The following is a 23061-nucleotide window of genomic DNA, read 5'->3' as shown; positions in this document are numbered from 1 at the left end:
AATTCAATGTCATAAATAAAAATTAATATAAACATGAATTATCAGATGTCAAGTATAAATGTTTGAAATGTAAATGATTAAAATAAAATATAAATTATATATACATACATATGCAAAGGTTACATGGCCACACGTTCTAAACTACAGCACATCGTCTAAATATTCTTGTAGGTTATAATAGGCTTTATCACTTTATAGTTTTGTACATTTCTTTCTGAGTATGATGAAAGGAGTCCCTTTGAGCTCATTGAGAAGTTTATTGTACATCCTGATTCCATTTTATACCAACGAGTTTTAAATCAAACATGTTTTGGGAATTGGTACATTCAGTTAATTTGACCGTCTTGTGTGGTATGTGGCTGTAGCTGTAGATTCGTAGTTCTCCCTATTCTATTCCTATTCTATTCTATTCCTATCTCGAAAATGAAACTAATACTCGCCATGAAACTAATACAGAAAATATGATCAGTTCTAGGCCACGTTGTTTTGATTGAAAACAAACAGTCTTTGACAAAGTTGTCCCAAGAATTAGTAGTGAATCGTACAAACGAATAAAGAATTCGTCTTCGACACAAATTCTACCCTCAAAAATTGAAATTTGTGATCCTCTCGGATTGTCGTACATTACATGTTACAGTGTAGGCCTAAAACTGTAACTATGGATACAAAGGATATGTTTTTTCCATTATCAGACCTACATCTGGAGACCCTTCAATATCAAACTGGAGACTTCTGTTATTTGTCATTTCGATAAATGATCTCATAATGAAAATAGATTGTTTCAACCTCATCTATGCCGATGATGAGGAAATATTCAAAAGGAAAGTTCAAAAACTTGAAGATTGACAAAATATTCAAAGGAATGTCCAAGTTACCTATATTTGAATAGAACCGCAAATAATTTGGAGTTCATTGTCATAAACTTCTGTGCATTGAGTCACACAAAAAAATGAACATGTTGATTTCTGACTATGGAATAGAATCAAGAAGATACCAAAACATGGAAGATCTCGCGGTTAAATTAGATCAGAAACATTCATAACGCTATTCATGTGAGACAAAATGTATCGCCTGCTAATAGAATGCTCAGTTTGTTGATGAGAGACAAAAAGGATCTTGAGAACGTGGATGTAACCCAAGCGGTTACTTCAATTGCAACGACAGCAATAAAAAAAGCAAATTCAATAGATGAATAATTTGCTTCCCACTGCACAGTCGATTTTCTGGGAAAGTCACAACCCACTTTTCCCACACAATGCCGGAAAGTTCTCTTTGACAACGATTTCGAAACAGCTCGCACCAGTATTTTGCGGACCTAATAACCTGTCTCACACGGAAGGGGTTTTTCCTTCTTGTTGTAAGATGGCTGGCGTTCAGCCTATTCCCAAAAGGGTAAGAAAAATCTTGCAAGTGGCATAGACCAGTCGCTTTACTATCGGTGATATCAAAAATCATGGATGAAGCCGTAAACCACCATATCCTTGAATATTTGGAAGGCTTCACCATCTTGAGCGGTCATTAATATGGCTGTCGAAAACAAAGATCAACAGACGACCTTCTATCGTCAGCCATATTTGGAATAACGGAATCAAGAATCTGGAGAGTCAAGAAATGTTGTGCTTGATATTTCCAGGGACTTCACCCGTGAGTGGCATGAGTGTTTGTTGGCCAAACTTTGACGCTATGGTTCTCGGATCATTTTTGTGTATGGCTCTCCAGCTTCCTAAAAGAACATTCCCTGCAAGTGGCCGTAGATGGATATCTCTAGAATACTTTTACCATCAACGCTGGTATTCCCCAGGGAACCATATTGCGGAACCAACATTATTTTTTCATCACTGTTTCTCTATGCCCATAAATTTTCAGTGAGTGAATTTATATTCAGTATGGGCACTGCACCCGCGCGGAACAGGAGCGGGTCGCTAGTTTATAATAAAAATAAGTATGGAAACTGTTACATTCTTCTCGTATTTATGAATCACACCGTTGATGCATTTTTCTCCCTGTTGATTATGAAAAAATATACGAAACACGAACCGGTAGAGTGAGCAATTGAAATAATTCCAAACTGAACCCACAGGAGAATTCTAATGAACAAGTTTGAAAGATCTTTGAATTAAAATCACTATTATTCACTGTGCTGATCCACTCACAGAGGCAGATATCTTCCACAGAGACGTACTTTCTCATGAAATTCATCATAAAAATAGATTTTGCAAATAACAAATGCAAATAACAAACATTATCTTGTTATTCAACGGATTGCGATAAGATTCAATGTTCATTTTGGTGATAGTTAGATTGGAACAGCAATAACAGCCGGCTTCCTATTGAAACAATAGGATTACGCAATATAATGGATACATTAGTGCTCAAGGTCAGCATTGACCTTCCTAAACAAATAGCCATTACTTCCGAAATGATTATTTGTTTAATTAGCGGATACACTGAGGAATGTATTGAGTCAACGTATTTTCTCAAATGTAAATTTTACAACTGTATAATTCGTCAATTGGGATAATTTTTTTGATATCATTCAATTCTAGGTAAACATCATTCCACGTTTTATCAAAATTGTCGATTTTTCCATGACAAGAAGAATATTATAGATATGTTATAGTGAAGGGAATACATATTTGTTTTCCAATAACTTTCCAATAGGCTTCAGAAATGAATCCACCATAAAATATATGAAAAAACATGTTTTTTTTTAAAAAACACAAGCACTTGTTCGCAAGACATAACTTATCGGTTCTTGCGACAAATGGATCTGAGCACGAACATAATACACGGCATGGAGCTTCTTTAAGAATTCCACAGCACAGAACCTCATTATATGAGAACTCCCCACGGTACAATGTAATCAGTTCTTACAATAAGTTACCAAATCAGCTGAAACAAATTGCCGATGATAAGGTATTTCAAAACAAAATTAAAAATTTTTTACTCAGAAAGTGCTATTATAGTTACCAAGAGTTTATAAATGATAATTTGATAGACACAGATTTTCCATGACTGTTAACTTTCTAAATGGTAAACGATATTGATTGTTTGTTTTTTATATATACTGACGCTCCAATTCATATGTACAAATTGAAAGATTTTATTTATTTATACATATGTCCGTTCATTTTTTATTTTTATTTTTATTTTTTAGTGTAACAAATTATAATATAATATTGACTTACCATATGTACCTAATGTACCAACAAACGGTTGATAAACTATTATTATTATTATTATTATTATTACTACTGGAAAATCCCCAAGGTGCTCTTAGAGCAGTGCCTGTGCGAAATTACCTATTCACGTTGGATTTGACTCGCTGGAGATTGAGTTTATTTGGAAAAAACGTTCTCAGAAAGATTATTTCACATGATCGCTGTACTTCACATTTGAAGATTTCCCGAACAGTGAAGTTCAAGGTGTGCTGACTTGAACTTCAAAACAATAAAAGCATCTATAAAAAAGTGACAAAACTCTAACCTTTCTTTGATGTTTCAGACTATCAAGGTTGCATGCGATATTCGTGTCTCCAATCAGGTGGATGGCTGACATGATTATGTCAGCACATATTAATATCAACTTCAACAACATTATTATATCCGGTTCGGAGACATTTATTTTCTTGGAGACAACCTCTGCTTGGGTTTTTGTGACATTAAATTGAACCGGGTGACTTTCACCACAATTCGGAATCACCTCTAGATCCTCATTGAAATATGCAATCCCTGCTGCCGGTGAAGATGTGCATCCGCAGCCGATATTCTGGAATGAAAATGTAATGAAGAGGCAAGTGTGCTGTAATCAGCAAAGCGATATATTGGATAATTAATTTTCTACAATAAGTCAGAGGGTTGGAGACAGTATGGATGCTTGGGAAACACCAGCTTTGATGGTGAATGTATCCGAAAAATATCCATCGACAGCCACTTACAGGGAACGTTTTTTCAGGAAGCTTGAGAGACATACACAAAATTGATCAGATGAGCCTTAGCATTGAACTTTGGTCCGGAAACCCTCATGCTCCACACGGTCAAAGGCCTTAGAAATATCAAGTGCAACAGTTCTTGAGTGTCCATATTTCTGGATTGCATTATTTCAAATATGCGGGATACATATTGTTATTTCTGGGATTTGGTGTTACTATGTAACAAATAAAATACTTTTCCTAATCGATATTCCATGTATATAAAAGAAAGTGGTGTTAGTTACACTATTTATAACTCAAGAACGGATGAACCGGTTTGGCTGAAAATTGGTGGAGAGGTAGCTTAGAACAAGGAGAGGGACATAGGATACTTTTTATCCCGTTCGACCGCGTTTCCGTGAAGTCACCAAGAAGTCACTATAAAACGTGGTATAGCAAAAACGCATCTGACATGGAATAACAAAAAAAGATAAATGACAGCTGAACGTAATTTTGTCAATGATTAATGAAGGCAGTTGATGATGAAAATGGTGGGTTATATTTTCTGGATGTCCCTGGTGGAACTGGTAAGACATTTCAGCTACTGTTTGTTCGAGATCCAACATTGCGCTTGCAGTTGCTTCTTCCGGAATAGCAGCCACATTGTTAGAAGAATGCCATACGGCTCATTCAGCATTGAAATTCCCTTTATATTTTCAAACTATTGAAGAACCAACAAGTAATATTTCAAAAAACTCCGGCCAACGTTTTATCAGCATCTAAAATCATAATATGGGACGAATGCAGAATGGCGCACAAACGTGCATTAGAAGCACGTAACCAAACATTGAAAGATCTACGCAATGACACGAGATGTTTTGGAGGTGCAATGATTTTACTGTCTGGCGATTTCCGCCAAACACTGCCAGTAATTCCAAAATCAACGGCTGCCGATGTAATAAATGCTTGTCTTAAATCATCGAATCTATGGCGTTATGTGAAAAAACTTCAGCTGACAACAAACATGAGAGTTGCATTGCTTAATGATACATCTGCTGAAGATTTCTCTGAGCAATTGCTGACTATCGGTAATGGTCGAGTACCGGTCCAAGAATCGAGCGGATTGATTTCATTTCCTCAGAATTTCTGTAACTTTGTCTCATCGAAAGACGAACTTATCAGCAAAGTATTTCCAAACATAATTACTAACTACAAAAAATAATGAATGGTTGAGTGAGCGAGCAATTTTAGCGGCTAAGAATAAAGATGTAGATGACCTAAACTACATAATTCAGAATGATATCATTGGAACAATGCATTCATTCAAATCAATTGACTGTATAACGCAGTGGTCGCCAACCTGTCGATCGCGAGCTACCGGTAGCTCGCGGAGGCAATTATGGTAGCTCTCACAACGATTCTAATTTAAAAAATACAAACTGCAAAACTCAGAGAAGCTTTCGAAAATTCCACAAAAAAATCTAATTTTCATAATATTAAACATAAACAGCGGCAACGTTGCGGTGAGCGATCTGCCGGTGACGCCATCAAGCTAGAATCGGCTAGAATCGACCAGCCGGACCAGGGCGAGAACGACCTGGATTGCTTTGAACGGGATAAATACGCACGGCGCGGCGACATTGCGCTTAGTTTAAAACTGAACGCGTAACCAACGTCCAGCGGTTGGGTTAGTAGAGAACAACAAAAATAATATTATGGCAAGCAGTTGTAAGAAGGTAAAGACATACCACTTTCATTCGGAATGGGAAGAACAATACTTTTTTACAGAAGTTAAAGATAAAAATGTGTGTTTGTTATGTAATACTTCGGTCTCCGTTGCTAAAAAAGGAAATATTGAGAGACATCATGAAACTGTGCATTCTAATTTTTAAAAATCATTCCCACTACATTCTGCCGCCAGAAAGGAGAAACTGAAACATTTAAAAAAACAGTTAATTGGACAACAGTCAATATTTTTAAGAACAGTCGACAAAAATAAGGCTGCAACTGAAGCATCGTACCATGTGTCCCAGATAATTGCACAAAACAAGAAACGTTATGAAGACGGGGAAATGATAAAACACGCGTTTTTAGAAGCTGCTAATTCGTTATTTGCCAACTTTAGAAATAAAGACGAGATAGTTTCAGCTATAAAATCTATGCAACTTCCTGCTAATACAGTGATGAGCCGTGTAGAAGTAATGAGCAATGATATTTTTTTACAGTTAAGAACTGACTTAGATAACTGTGTTTGTTTTTCACTTCAACTGGATGAATCAACAGATGTCGTCGACACTGCTCAGATGGCCGTGTTCGTCAGGATGGTTTTCAGTGATTTTACGATTAGAGAAGATCTTTTGAAGTTCATTCCACTGAAAGGACACACTACTGGACATGAGTTGTTTTCTCATTCGAAAAATATTATTCCTTCCGAGAAAATTTCAATATCGAAAATGGTAGGCTTGACAACCGATGGCGCTCCAGCTATGGTGGGTTGTGATAAGGGTCTGGTGGCGTTATGTCGTGAAGATGAAACGTTTCCGCAATTTCTCTGTTACCACTGCATTATCCATCAGCGAGCATTATGTGGAAATTTCCTGAAACTAAACAACGTTATGAAACTGGTGGTAAAAATTGTGAACAAGATTAGAGCTCAAGCGTTACAAAGAAGATTATTCAGAACCTTGGCCGATGAAGTTGACTGTCAATACGGGGACCTACTCCTTTACTCTGAAGTCCGATGGTTAAGTAGAGGACGGGTGCTGAAACGTTTTAATGATGTCCTATCTGGCATAGTTAAATTTTTCAAACAACGCGATGAACCGACTCCGGAACTAGAAAATTCAATCTGGCTTAGAGATTTTGGTTTTCTCGTGGACATTACAGAGAAATTTAACGAACTTAATTTGCAGCTTCAGGGGAGAGACAAAGAACTAGCGGAAATGATTTCTGATATAAAAGCATTTATCAAAAAGCTGGAGTTTTGGGAACAAAACCTAATTAACAGCGATGCCAAGCACTTTCCTATTCTTTCAGAAAAAATATCTCAAAATCCATTAGAACCCTATGACAACAAATATTATGTAGAAATAATTTCTACCTTGAAGAATAACTTCAAAAATCGTTTTAAGGATTTTAATGAAATGGCTTTAGTAGCGCAGTTTGTTGTTTCACCCTTTATGTAAATTGATATCCAACAGTTTGCCACTTGTGTTTTTCAGAACTTTAGCGAAGACATCGCTACAACAGAAATGGAAATCATTTAGTTTCAAACTGATTTTGCCTTAAAATCGGTAGTCTCAAGTACTGAATGTATCTGGCCTATTGTAAGTAAAGACAAATATTCAGTTCTATGCCGTGTTGCCTTGGAAGTGAAAGCATTATTCAGTTCAACCTATTTGTGTGAATCTTCTTTTTCCAATATGAAGTTTATTAAGAACAAATATCGCAATCGACTTACAGATGAACATTTGGATAATTGTATTCGAATGGCTGCATTAAATTATACTGCAAACATTAAAAAAATTATCGATGAGTCTGAGTCAGCCTTCTCATTGAACGTGCTTTTTTATTTTTCAATGTTTGTGTTCATGATAGTGCGTTACTTTTTTGTTGTTATTATTAACTATTTTTAAATCATACGTGACATGGCGTTGTGGCTGGATAAAAGTTTGTGTTTATTTTTCAAACACCTTCGTTTGATAGGTAGGAATGTAGCTATGAACAAGTACGTACTAGTAATATTAGTTATTTTGTTATTATTTTATTATTAGTACCTATGTATTGTGTATTACCAGTTAAATAGTAAAATAAATACATATAATGATAAATTAACTGTGGATTATTTCATTTACGTTGCGTTACGTGGCTTCCGTGTGGGTAGCTCGCTGTTTATTCCAAAATTAACAAAGTAGCTCAACACATTGAAGAGGTTGACGACCACTGGTGTAACGAATGAAGATGAAGCCACCAACTACTCAATTGAATTTTCAAACTCCTTGGATGTACCTGGCTTACCACCGCACAATTTACGCCTGAAGGTTGGCTCCGTAGTAATCATGCTTCAAAACATGAACCCACCAAAACTTTGCAACGGTACACATTCGAAGGTGAGGAAGTTCTCATTCCGAGGATCCCGATGATCCCAACCGATATGCCGTTTGAGTTTAAAAGAGTACAATTTCCAATTCGCCATGACCATTAATAAATCACAAGGCCAATCCTTGAAAGTTTGTGGTCTGAATCTGGAAAATCAATGTTTTTCACATGATCAATTGGCATGTTAACAGGTCGGAAGACAATCTACGTTGTTTATACTTGCGCCTGATAATAAAACAAAAAGTGTCGTGTATCACAAGGTGCTTAACTGAAGAGTGCACCCTAGTAAAGAATAATTGTAATACTTGATTAATAAAAAAATTAAATTGATTAATAAAATCAAAAATGTGCTTTTTTATTGCCTTTAAGATGGAACGAAGTTCGCAGGGTCAGCTAGTATTATATATAATATTACGAAAAGGATATGAACAACAACTGAGAAATAATGTGCTTCTTCAATGCAGGAAACCAACGGACATTATAAAAACCCTTATAAGAAGTAAATGAAAACAAAGCGGTATGTAGTACAGTCAGGGAAGCAGATATTTCGGAAACGAAATACACTACACATATGATAGAAGGTCGCCTGTTGTCCTTTGTTTCCAATAGCCATATCAATGGTCGCTCAAGATGTTGAAACCTGCCAAATATTTAAGGATATCGTGGTTAACGGATTTCTCCATGATTTTTCATTTCACTGATAGCAAAGGGACTGTTCTGTTCCCGACATACAGTTATACATGTCAATTTTTGGATGTTGATTTTCAACGAAAGTTTTGTTCCTTTTTCCTAATTGGAATAAATGAAATGCATGTATACTTGATGAATATGTGTAACAAGCATGTCTCAATCAACAACAACATTTTCTCAGACTGGAGAAATGTTTTCTCCTGCTTGCAAAACATCCTATTTTTGTCAGTATAAGACAGAATTCTATTTCATTCAAAACCAGTGTTCTCATATAATTAAAACCTACTTACTCTGAACATTCGAATCTACTATATGCAAAATATATTATTCTTCTATCACTTTCTATGACGTAAGTTTGTTAAGTAATGTGTTCTTTATCATTTACAATTTTCAAATTCATTCCGCAAACCCGAAACAACAATCAATTGTAAATAGTTTCAGTCAACATAACTATTCAGTTAATTGACGTCATGAGAAAAATATAATAAATGTTCATTGATATTTCAATTGGTCCACTTAAACAACTCATCATTGACATTCCATCCTTGATCTCCCTCGTGAATTATTATACGAATTACAGACATGATGAATATGAGAGGATGTCAGTTTGAGTGAATGAAAAAAATCCTCCATTTCAGAAACGTTTGATAGATTATGATAGATTAAAATATTCAAGGGATTTGAAAATGTCACATATGGAACCATTTCTGAGTAATTTCGTTACAGATTTCCATTGACTGACAAAATTGATGACTACATATTTGTTGTGAATTCAACAAATATGAATGATTTTGATAATTCATTTCGTTAATTTTCGTTATCTGAGCCATATTTGTCAATGTTTTTCAATTATATCTCTTCTCTTTTCAGGCTCCTTTACCAGCAGAACCTTGGGAAGGCGTCAAGGATGGTACAAAGGAAGGATATGAGTGTCCTTCTAAGGACATGTACTTGGGATACTACATAGGAAATGAAGATAACTGCCTCAACTTGAATGTTTACACGAAAGAGGTGAGTGGACTTGTGAATTTTTGAATTCTTTTTGTTTTGCGTTACAGGAAGATCCTTACGGGCTCTTAGTGTGCGAAAGTAGCGATTCACGTTGGATTTGAATCGCTGAAGATTGAATTCAGTTGGAAAAACGTTCTCATGAAGTTTATTCCACATAAACAGAGTTCCCCAAATGGAAGACTTCTTGAACAGTGTAGTTCGAGATGTACTGAGTTGAACCTCAAAAGAATGAGCAGTCACACTCCGTCGCATATTTCTGATATGTACAAAACATAAAAAGAACATTACATACATAAGAACAATACTTCAAAGAAGGTCTGACCTGAGCATTATAAAGCATCATACGTTGCATCATATGTCAACAAATCTACTAACATTCACTCATCATGTCCTCAACCATCTAGATAACAATAAACAGGTTGATGTTATTTATACAGATTTTCAAAAAGCATTCGATAAAGTTAATCATGATGTGATACTGGAAAAGTTACATAGAAAATGGCGCTGATACCCAAGCACTCAAATTGCTGGCATCGTATTTGAATAATCGACACTTCAGAGTCAAATATGAAGGTAATTGTACAGGGAAATTCCGCTCAAACTCTGGAGTTCCTCAAGGATCAAACTTGGGTCCATTACTTTTTCTTGTATTCATTAATGATCTATCTCAGAATATAAAGTACTCTGAGTGTCTCTTATTCGTAGGTGACCTTAAATTTCATAGACAGATCGAAAACTTACAAGATTGTGTTAAAGTACAAGAGGACATCAATAGTGTTTATCGATGGAGTGGGAAAAATGATCTTCCGTTCAATATATCCAAATGTGCTGTCCTGTCTTGTACCCGAAAACTAAATAAGACACTATACAATTACTTAATGAATGGTATTGAATTATCCAGGGTAGAGACTGTCAAAGATTTAGGTATACATTATAACTCCACACTCTCGTACAAACCCCATATGGATCACATAGCATCTCAGGCACTAAGAATTATCGGATTTGTAATGAGACAAAGTGCACATTTCAATTATATTAAAGTGATTACTACACTTTATAATAGTTTGGTCAGACCTAAACTTGAAAAAGGGGGTGTAGTATGGCATCCTTTCTATATTGTTCATGAAAATAGATTAGAAAAAATTCAAAACAGATTTCTGAGATTTTTATATCACAAGAAATATAAAGTATACCCGGATTATAATACAATTAGAACAGTAGCACTACGAAATGAATTTAAAATACCCCGTTTAGAAAATAGAAGACAGGCAACTATAATGTTAATGTGTTATAGAATATATAAAAAATTTATAACTGTCCCAATCTCAAATCTCTACTGAAAGAGAGAATTTCCAAAAGAACAACTAGACTCATTCAATTCTTTGATGTACCATACGTACTTATCATCAAATATTTGTTCACCTATCATTACAATGATCAAAATAACAAACAACTTCCTGTTAATGTCAGATATCAACTTTGTTCTCCCTCCCAAATAAGTTTATAGTGGTGTAAAAAAATACTTTTCAAGTTTACAATAACTACTTCCTTCCATTCGGCTTTATGTAGTAACTACTCGTAGATATAATGTAACTGTATAATTCACGTATAAATATTAGATTTCTATTTATGATTTAGACTGTATTGACATTTTTATAAGAATAATTATTTTCATGTAATGAGGCTTTCACCTGTTTGAAAATAAATAAATGAATAAAATGGCGACTGAGCGCTATCTGAAAAAAAAATTAAATGAAGCTCCTGACGAATACTTCACAACCCTAGAATATGAAGTCAATATCTTCATCTACTACAGAATGGCGAAACATTCAATAATTTCCTGAAGACAAAGAGATTTATATCGATATTTTAAAAAATATTTTTTTATCCGCCATATGGCAATTCGAACTACCCAATAAGGTTTGTTAAGTTATTTTTTGTTTATAAAAAAATGTCAGTACGACAATGAACATCATTGTTCAGTTAGAATATTTTCATTTAGTTTTCGGTTTTACTAGTAAGGTACCACGCTAACAATCTCTAAAATGGTCAATTCTCGTCGTTTGGAAGAAAACATTGAAGCGTTTTTTATTTACGGTACGACGCGTAAGTTTCACGAGACCGAAAGGATTTTCAATGAACGTTTTCCGAATCGTCCTATCTGTATAAAATATTTGAGAGAACTTGTATTCAAATTCACAACTATCGGTAGTGTATGAATATTACAAAACGCCCCAAGGTCATCCGTCCATTCCGGAAGGAAAGCAACTGACATGGTAGTAAATCCTGAATAGCCTACTTATTTCATCGCAAATATTTGTGAGGTGTCTCCTTCTGCTGTGTAGAGAGCTTTGAAGAGGAATAGGTATCATCCATACAAAATTAAATTGGTACACCAATTAACTGAAAATGACCCTGATCGAAGAACATAATTCTGCAAAATCATGACGGAAACCGTTGCAAGGCATCCTACCTATCTCCACAATATTTGTTTTAGTGACGAATGTACATTTTTCAAACGGCAATGTTCACAGACAAAATTGCCGTTATTGGAGTGACACCAACCCTCACGTTTTCTGGGAAACACATACCCAATATCCAGAAAAAATAAACGTTTGGGCAGGAATATTGGGGAACCATATTGTAAGACCTCTATTTATTGATCAAAATTCAACAGGGGAACTGTATTTGAATATGCTGGAAACTATTGCTGACCCTATTATCACTGAAATCATTGAAGCGAATCCTAATGAATTCGATATGGATATTGTATTCAAACAAGATGGAGCACCACCACATTTCTCCAGACAAATAAGAAACTATTTGGATACTACTTTTCCCAGTCATTGGACTGGCCGTCGAGGTCCTACAGAATGGCCAGCCCACTCGCCAGATTTGACACCTTTGGACTTTTCTAATGTAGCTATTTGAAGCGGAAGGTATATGAAACTGAACCTCCTTCAATATTGGATATACGGCAAAGAATAATAAATATTTGTAGAGACATTTTCGTTACTGTGTTCGAAAATGTTAGGCGTGAAATATCGGATAGGCTGTTCATATGTCAAGAAGTTCAAGGCAACCATTTTGAGCATCTTCTGAACTGATCTCAAACTTATCACCTTATATTATGTAGTTAAATGTCAATGTATTCAGGCAATTACTGAAAGTTTCGCCATTTTGTAGTAGTTGAAGATATTGACATTATATTTTAGGGTTGTGAAGCATTTGTCAGGAGCTTAAAAAAGTTATGTGACAAGACCCCCGTTTCCATTTAATTTTTTTCCCAGATGGCTCCCAGTCGCCATCTTGAAAGTTTAATCTGTCAATTTCACTTCACAATAAAGTATTCATGCATTAATTTCATTATCCCTAATTTCAATTTTTTGAGTTGACCCGTTCAAAAAATAAAAGAGGGGGGGGTTTATTAAAAAAGCAATGCACTGTTTTTGGATGACTGAAGGAAGGTTGCAATGACGTTGGTTTTATTTTGCATAGTGAATTATTTCAAAGATTGAAGTCGTATTTTCGTTTTGTGCTGCTTTCATGTAGATAGCTGACAGCAGGTAGACAGTTAACAGAAAAAATTCATGGGCATGTATGCACTACTACCGTATAAAGCCAGTTTGGATCGCTAGTAACACATGAAAAATTGATGTTTTCCTCACTTTAGACCACACTGCATGTGATCAGTTTCACCTTCTTTGATAAACGGAAAAATTGGTTTTATCTGTTTCAGTTACCAAGTCGTAATAATGTTAAAAAACCTGTTATGGTGTTCATTCACGGTGGAGGATTCATGTATGGATGTAATAAAAGTGCTTATTTTGGGCCACATTATTTAATGAGTGAAGACATCGTTTTAGTTGCAATCAACTACAGACTGGGTGTTTTTGGTAAGTATATAATTTTTCGTCATTCGTACATATTCACAAACGTTATGTAATGTATTGTAACGTATTGTACTTCATAGCTGAATTTGCTATTATAGTGGCTACAAAAATCAATGGAAAAAACTAGAGGTCGGTTTATTGAATGAACGTCGCATCGCAAATTGATAAAATATATGATATCATCTCATAACAAATATGAAAGGGTATTGAAAGTTCCTCTGCCTTTTTTATATTGAACGAAATGAACGCGGTAGAGCCATAAAACCAAATTTTACAATTCTAGTTTTTGGCGAATATTCAGAAAATAACCACTGATATTCTGGATCTGAAAAGATATCATTCTAGTTCTCCAAAATAGAAAGCTTATCTACCAACCTTGTAGGTCTTACCATTGCCGAGATTGTAATAGAGGGATAAACTAAAGAAAAACGGCCTGGAACTTGGAAAAATGATGAAGTGAAGTTCCACAATGTTGCATTCACATACAAAATGAGAAGAAAATCAAAAGAAGTACTTTTCTCATGAGCTGCATTATTTTTAAAATGATTGAAACCCAATTTCCAATTTTAATTTAGGAAATAGATGCATTTTCAGCCAACCTAATTTCTCATAATATACCATGTGATCATCTTCAAGAGAAAGATTAAACAGTTTGATAGCATTCCTCTTGAACACTTTAATGAAATGAATGAAAACACTTTTGTCTAATTACCACTGGTTAATTTTATTTATACGACCGGTTTCGAGTTTAACCCCATTATCAACCCCATTAAACCCAATTCAGTAGAGAAAATTATCTCAGATTCCTATCTGATGCAACTTTCGTGGAATATGCATATGCTAGTTTTATTATTACTTACTTAAATTACTTAAATCACTTTGTGATAACCCACCTCATTATCTAAAGTTGATCTAATTTTTTTATTCACTGAAAAACATTTTCTGATGCAATTTTGAATATAGTTTCAACTCACAATGACCTTGGAACAATATGTGATAAGATGTGATTTCCTATATTCTGATGATTCTGTTACAAAGTTCATATTTACTCACCCTTTTTTGTTTTAGTTGTTCATTGAATGCCACATGTTTGTCTTCAAAATTGTTTTGTGGAATTTAAATAACTTCAGTAACTTCAAATAACCGATTTACAAAAAAATAAAATCAAAGCCCAGTGATATTTTTCAAAAATATAAGAAAATGAACGTTGAATATTTCGTTCATTAACATTCAAATCAGAATTGTTCTTAATATCTACAGTTCATATCCTTAATATCATTCCATTGTATCTGTGCCTCGTATAAGCATTATAAGTGTTACCCCTATTCAACATATTACTGGACTGTTGTTACGAAAATTGCCGAGACACGTCGATTTTTGATTCCTACACTGCACATTTTTGTATTAATAGTTCACCCCTAATTTCATCCCATACTGAAGGGGAGCAACCCTGTCGAAAGCATGGGGTGTTGAGTGATAGTCCATCTGAAAGGGGGGTTCATTCTCTATTCAACCTTGCAAAAAATTCAACAACAAACAGGAGGCAACTAAACTAACACTTACTTTTTCTGTTATTACAGTAAATGTTCAGAATGTTCACCGTTGACCTCCTGGCAAAAATAGTGTCTATTTTTAGTTTCAGTCCTGACGCTTTGCAAAGTATCACGAGTAATTGTTGCACAAACTCACGTAATCTGCGCACGCAACTTCTGAATAGAGTGACACTTAGTCTCGTGGGTCTCTTGTGGGCTTCTTCAATGGCCAGAGTTTCAAACTCTGGCAATATTATGAAGGTGTCGTCAAATATCTCAACCAGACTCGAGGTTTCTTGTAGGCTTCTGCAATGGCCAGAGTTTCAAACTCTGAACACAAGAAACCTCGAGTCTGTTTGAGATATGTTGACGATACCTTCATGAAATGGAACCATGGGAATACTGAACTAGGCGCCTTCCTGAAACACATCAACAGCATAAGATTTTCCATCACTTTCACAATGGAGAAGGAAATCCACAACGAATTGCCATTCTTAGACGTTTTGGTGAAGAGGACCGACACTAAGTGGGAAACATCTGTATACCGAAAACCCACTCACACGGGACAGTATCTGAACCACGAATCCAACCACCATCAATCGACTAGAAAAGGAATCATCAAGACTCTTTTAGACCGTGCTTTCGGGCTCTGTAATACGAAGGAAGGTCTCGAGAAGGAACTCATCATCAAAAATGATCTTCAACGGAATGGCTACTCCAAAGCGATGGTAGAAAAGACTTTGGCTAAAAGACAGCAGGAGCCTCGCAAGGAAGAGAAGCCGTCACAACCAGGGCAACCAGGGCCCTACATCAGAGAATTATCGGAGAGGATACGAAGAATCGATTCCAAGTACAACATCAGAACCTGCTTCAGATCTGGTAACACTACCAGTAGCAGCCTCACGGAAACTAGGCCACCAAACGCGGACTGCGATTCGAAGAATTGCATTTACCGGGTACCCTGTGAGTGCGGAAAATCCTATATTGGTGAAACTATGAGGCCATTGAATGTTCGCATTGCCGAGCACAAGAAACACACACAGCGAGGAGAAACCAGCAAATCAGAAATAGCAGACCATGTTTGGACCCATCAACACAACGTCGAGTGATCCCAAGCTAAGATCATACACAGAGAGGAACATTGCTTCAGGAGAGAATTCAAGGAAGCCGCATACATGTTGTCTAACAACGTATTCAGCCAAGCTAGCGTAGAGATACGCAACATATGGAAACCCATCATCAAGCGAAAAATAACCAACTCCCGCCAAAGGGTCATCTCCCACTGAACCAGTGAAGCGGAATAAATGGAAAGCAGGGATGAGTGAAAGTACTCAAACGACTCATAAATAGTCATCTCTCGGAAGAATCAGTTCGTTTAATCGTCCTATTTTTACTTGTATTTTATTTCACTATTTTTTTATTTCAGGTTATTTTTGCTTAATATATTTGTTATTTTCAGCTATTCACTTTTAATTCTACTTTTTTAGTTGTTTCAAGGATTTCAAATCATTTTTATATATTAGACAATGGAAGTCCGTATTAGTGAAATACTTAATTTTTTGAATTCGTATAATGTCAATGAAAATTTATCTACCAGGTGATTCACAGAAAAGATCTTATTGAAATATTCCAGACACATATACAGATAATTCGTTCTTAGATTTGCTTTACATGAACAGGTTTGCCAAATTTTTGAAAACAAATAATTTAACATACCTGAGTATACAAAAAAGTCTACTTTTTCATCGAGAATTATTGCTTACTTCCTGTATATTACTTAATTTTCCAAGTTTCAAATCATTATGGAAATTAGCTAATAGAAAGATTCACTAAAAAGTCAAAATCAAAGATGCCACTTTCGATCCTTCAGTAAGTTTAAAATTGTGAAGATAACATCTGCCTCTTGCAAATTCACCACAAAAATGATAATTTGTGAACGTTATAGGATACATGTTTTCAAATTTCTGCTATCCATCATCATGAATAAGTTTTCACTTCAGGAATCGTTCTTCAATTCCCCCAATTTTAAATCCGTACGGAATACTTATATGAAAATATAAAGTATTACTTTGAGTATTTTAGATCTCCCATGTAAATTTTTCCCTAATTGTAGAGAAAATTTTATTACATGCTTCAAACATTATTTTTTTTATTGTACATAAAAGTTTTTTCAGCTTTTTGTTGAATCAAAACCAGCAACTGCTCAATCAAATTACGCCGAAATCAACTCTCGATCTGCTTGTCCCTCTGAGTGATGTTGATTGCCAGGCAATTATGTGTTGATTGTTGATATCTCTTCTTGATAACTGTGCAAATTCATTGTTATGTTAAACATAATGAGGCCACTTGTATTCCGGAAATACTTCATCCTTGAGATCGTTGCAACTTATAATGGAAAAACTGTGTTTGAAAACAAATTATATTCTGCCACAAAATATATATGTGTTCAGAATATAAAGAGAATTCTCATCGTCAACTCTGTGGTGGTAGGTGGTCCGAACAAATTAACCTTTTCATTTTCTGTATGTTAATTGACGATGTTGGAATCAGTTCTTGGACTAGTCGGATTGAATATCTTCTCACTGCTTTCAATTTCGATGAAGGTCACCTTTTCCTTTCTCATTTTCCTAATTTGACTTCTCCAATATTGAAGTGGAAGTGGGTATGATTTGATATTCTGGTGGATTCTGTAATTATGATGACATTGGTCATCGGTGTGATGACTATCACTGATGAAGCTACCGTGTCGCGAAACGCTTTTTTGAATATGAATAAAATCCACCACGAAAATTCAAGTAACGGGTCGAAGTATCCATAACATAGGGGAGGAATATATGAAGTACAAAAACTCAAGTCATTTTGTGGATTGTATCAAGGAGAGATACACGCCAAAAAAAATATGGAATCATTCCCTTCTCTGGATCATATGTGTACAGTAGAATCTGGCAAAGAAAATCGGAAAAACAACTACTTATCTGGCTGACGTCATGACGGACACTGGATTTCATTCAGATAAATATTTAGTCAAGTTTTTTTTCCACGAAAAAGACTCGCCGTTGCTTGCCATCCAATAGCAATACCTCGCTGAAATCAGTCAAGTGATCAACACCCACCGAATATCTCCACATCGACAAGGACTATAGAATATACATTGATGCCGTTTTCACGGCCACCACATTCTCCTTGTGAGGTTTGATGAGGTGGGTGAACGTGGAACCCTATAAAGATGTATATAGTCTCCTATGCAAAATAGGTCACCATTTCTAAGTGTTATAGGTTTCCATTCTGAGGACTTTAAACGTTTCAGGGTTACCCCAGGGGTCACACTTGAAACCTCTGTTTTTCATCATTTACCTGAATGATCTCGACTCTGAAACAATTGAATTCATCAAAATCATAACAACAAAATTGCATGAATGTACAAGGTATCTAAAAATAAACAACAAACACGGAAAACGGAAGAAATGGATAACCAAATCCCCTGTGAATTCTGTGAACAAAAAAAAATCTATTTATATCATAGATTAAAAAATGACCCAAATAACAATGTCTTCATCAATGAATAACACAGTTTCAAAAAAACTTTTGACAAAATTATCAGGGATACTAAAACGGCTTATTGCAGAAACCGTCATGTAGAAGTAGGAAAGTTTACCAATTAGATCAATAATTTCCAAAAACAATGAACAAATAACAGATCCTATCGAAATAGCCAACACCTTCAATGAATATTTTATCTCTGTTGGAAAAGATATGTCAAAAAAAATCAATAGAAACATGCAATATTCAGAAGAAAAATGGTGTGCATCCATTCATTGTCCCTAAACCCTGCAACAGAAAATGAAATAAAGGAAATTATCTCTCAACTGAAGAACAAGGAAGCTCCCGGGATTGATAATCTGAAAGCAGAAACCCTAAAACTTGTCTCGAAATAAATAGCACAAACACCTTCATAGTCAATAAATCACTAGAACAGGGATTTTTTCCTTTATCTTCCAAAATGACTGTAGTCACACCTCAGCACAAAAATGGAAATGAGAGTGATGTTGGTAACTACAGGCCTATTTCATTAATAACTTGCCTAGCAAACATTTTGGAAAAGGTTATTCAAAGAAGAATCAATAAGTTCTAGAAAAACACCGTTTAATGTCAGTTACGCAGTATGGTTTCAGAAATAATATGTCTTCGCAAGATACAATAAAAATATTAACACAAAAAATCTCTCAATCCTTAGATGAATCGACACCATCAATTGGTGTCTTTATTGATCTGAGAAAAGCCTTCGACACTGTAGACCATAATATACTTCTAAAAACCCTTGAAGATATAGGAATGAGAGGTATACCACACGGTTTTTTCACAAGCTATCTGAAGAATAGAAAACAATTTGTTAAAATAGGTGATAAAGTGAGTGATGAAAAAACCGTATTGTGTGGTGTGCCTCAGGGAACATTGTTAGGACCGATATTATTCAACATATACCTCAACAATCTCCTGAATATTTACTTCAAAATCATTAGCTATGCAGATGACACGGTTTTGATCTGTAAAGATGATGATTGGTTTAACCTGAAAGTGGTTAAAACAGGATCTGAGTCGGATAAAAATGTGGTTCGATTATAGGTTATTATCAATAAACTTTGAAAAAACATTCTATTTTCCATTCAGTAGCTATGATATGGCCCTGCCTACGTAGGAAATTGCTCTCTTAAGTACCTAGGTATAATCCTAGATAGTCATCGAAGAATCCGAAATATTCGATCCAAGACAGCTTTTCCTTATTAGTTTAACCACAGCCCAATACATTCACAGAAATGAATTGATCATTTTGGACCATAAATATAACATCCGTCACAAAAAACTATAGTGATACCAGTCATGAACAAAAAAATTATCGATACTTTGGCCCAAAACTTTTCAGCTCATTGCCGATAAACCTTAAATGCGAGACAAATCCAAAATTGATAAAAAAAACTCAAAAAATATATCAAACTTATATTCCGTGCAGAAATAGCTGGAAAAATAGAGCACCACCGATATTTTTCAAGCTTCAATGTAGTACATATCTCTCTTCAACTAATATAATGAGTCATTATCATGAATTCCAAAATGGTTGCGTCATGTATGTTTATCTTGATATTAGGACTCATGAGTTCTCTATGTGTCCTATACCATGTAAATGCAATATGAATTTTATCATGATAATTATTTATAAATATGTAGCCTACTATATTGTGTCCTAATTAACTGTAATCGCTACCTTATACAATTTTTTATCCGTATATGTAACAATATGAATACTATATCTCTATTACTGTTTTCCCATTACGTCACGTATATTCTTTCCGATTTCACGATCTTGTGAGTCCTTTATATCGAATATATATGCTGTCATATGAATTTCATAATGTAAATGAGTTATTTTCAATTTTAATCTACTGTACTATGTCCATTAGTCTACCTTAATGAATTGACATCGTTCCTATATAAACAGTTTCAAATTTTAAAATATATATATATTATCCTTCCTTATACACAAGCAGTTCACTGCTTCGTAAGTTCTTGTTTTGTTTTATTCATATATTTTCTAAATTAATTGTATCGATACCCCAATCAGAAAGTGAATAAAATTATTATCATTATTATTATATCAGTCGTGCTTCAAATATTTTAATTTTAATAAACTGATGGATGTAGCTGTCGGTAGGAGATCATCATGAAAAATGAGGGATAAAACTTTCTGCTTTTTCACCACCTGTATTTGTAATCAACGTTACTGCAGTTTCGTCCTTTACGGACATTCTCAAACGACTATTCGTTTGTCAAAATTCAGAATATTTGAATTTGTTATACCAGGGTGTTCCCAGAAGTACCGAGCTTGACTAAGAGATGGCATTGTTTGAAAAATATCATTGTATTAGGTAGTACACAATCTATAAAGCATAATTTTCAAGTTTGAAGGCGCTGCGTTGTTTATTATTTGTTCGGTAGCCATGAATAGCAACCAATTTCGGTGAATTAGTGAAAATGGGGAAAATTAGTGATCGTTATGTGATACAGTACTTTCATTCGAAAGGCCTCAGCCCAATCAATATATAAACTGGATTCTACCTAGGGTGAATCTGCTCCTTCGTTCACAACAGTGAAAAATTGGTAAGCAGAGTTTCAACGAGTCCATACGAGCTGCCAAGCCGAGCATCCAGTGGTCGACCAAATGAGGTGACGACTCCGGAATTGGTGAAGAAAATTCACAAAGCGGTACAGAATGATCGTCGACTGAAAGTGCACGAGTTAGCAGTCTTAGTAGGCATTTCAAAAAGTACGGTACATCGTATATTACTTTGAAATCAGGAGATAATAATAATAAATGAATTTATTGACAGCTGAAAAAACATGATACAATATGGAGAAAAACAAAATACAAATTTGTCAATAGGATACAAGATTGAACAGAGTGCATTCTTCCTCTGCAACTTACAAAAAAAATGAAAAAGATGAAAAACAAACAAAAAGAATTGTGATAGCGGGTACAACATTTAATTCATGAGGCGGATATCGATAGAAACTTAAGGATACTACAAATATTTTAGATATAGCCTACAAGAGCCAATGTGTCATAGAATATATTCGGGTATTATTGTTTTTTCAGAAGGTGTTTTTTTCAGGCAGTACCTGAAACTGGAAACAGATTTCGACCGAAAGAAAGGTGGTAGGTTGTTATAGAATTCAGCTATCGTATATGTTAATGACCTTTAGAATAGTTCTATAGAGTGTCTAACAACATGGATCGTTTTGTGCCTGATGTTCACATTATGAACATCAGTTCGATAAGTTATTTTGTTATAGAGGTAGGGAAGTGTTCTATTGACAATAACCAGCCACCTGGCTCATTTACGTATATGAGAAATCGGTTCTCTTTTCTTGATACCGTACAAAAATCTCAAACAAGAGTTTTGAACTCTTTGAATTCGTTGTTGCTCATTTTTATTCAGAAAATAATGATGCACTACGTCACAATGATTGAAAATAGATAATATCAACGAATCACAAATGAGTAATTTGGTTTTTAGACTCAAGACATGCCTATGAGGGTATACTACTTTCATTTTTCCAAATGTTCTTTGAATCAATGTTGAAGTATGTTTTTTGAATTTGAGTTCATCATCGATAAAAACTCCTATATTTTCTACCTGATTTATAACTGGTAAAACAGTGTCATCAATTTTTATGATCAGATCTCTAAGTTTCGACCTTGCGACTTTCCTTCCAAATACAATCATAGAGCATTTGGAATTATCAACTTCCAGGGCATATTTTAGGACAGGAGGAACCTGAGTGCAGGATAAGGGCCACGTTCGCTCATATTCGAGCAAAAATACTGTGGTAAAGATGTTTCAATTGAGTGTTTAGCTAAGTTTCACAGAATCAAACCAGAATTCTTGCGTCGTTTCATAACCGTGGATGAAACATGGATCTATCACTCTTATCCCGATACTAAAGAACAATCAAAACAGTGGACTCAAAACGGAGAACCGTTTCATTTGCAGTCAAGGTCACGGCAACGGTTTTTTGGAATGCGCGTGACATAATTTCCATTGACTATCTTAAAAAAGGTAAAACTATCAACGACCTGTATTATGTCAATTCATTACAATGTTTGAGAAAAGAAATCAAGCAAAAACTGCCTCATTTGGCTAAAAAAAAGTGTTGTCTTATCAAGATAATGCACAAGCTCACAAATCCATTATTGCCATTACCAAAATTAATTAATTAAAGTTTGAAATCCCACCTCATACACCTTATAAGCCAGATTGAGCCCCCTCGGATCAGTTTTTGTTCTCAAACTTGAAAAAATTGCTCAATGGTCAAAGATTTTCCAACGATGAAGAAGTAATTTCAACAGTAATGGCTATTCTGTGGTGCAAGA

General features: G+C 35.0%; 1 protein-coding gene across 2 annotated transcripts in view; it reads left to right on the top strand.

The window, feature by feature from the left end:
• LOC111513754 (esterase B1) overlaps positions 1-23061 on the top strand; it is a 48751-nt gene that overhangs the window by 9585 nt on the left and 16105 nt on the right. The window contains exons 2-3 of one of the 2 annotated variants that reach the window (XM_023169980.2): positions 9569-9709; positions 13449-13605. In XM_023169980.2, coding sequence (XP_023025748.2) covers positions 9569-9709; positions 13449-13605 — 298 coding nt within the window. The remainder of the gene's footprint in view (positions 1-9568; positions 9710-13448; positions 13606-23061) is intronic. The other variant, XM_074185998.1, reaches the window with a different exon arrangement.

The sequence above is a fragment of the Leptinotarsa decemlineata genome, unplaced genomic scaffold, assembly GCF_025532065.1.
Source record: "Leptinotarsa decemlineata unplaced genomic scaffold, Ldec_3_MD MMD2_tig00078422_RagTag_RagTag, whole genome shotgun sequence".
Lineage (NCBI taxonomy): Eukaryota > Metazoa > Arthropoda > Insecta > Coleoptera > Chrysomelidae > Leptinotarsa > Leptinotarsa decemlineata.
This window is presented reverse-complemented; position numbering and strand designations above follow the sequence as displayed.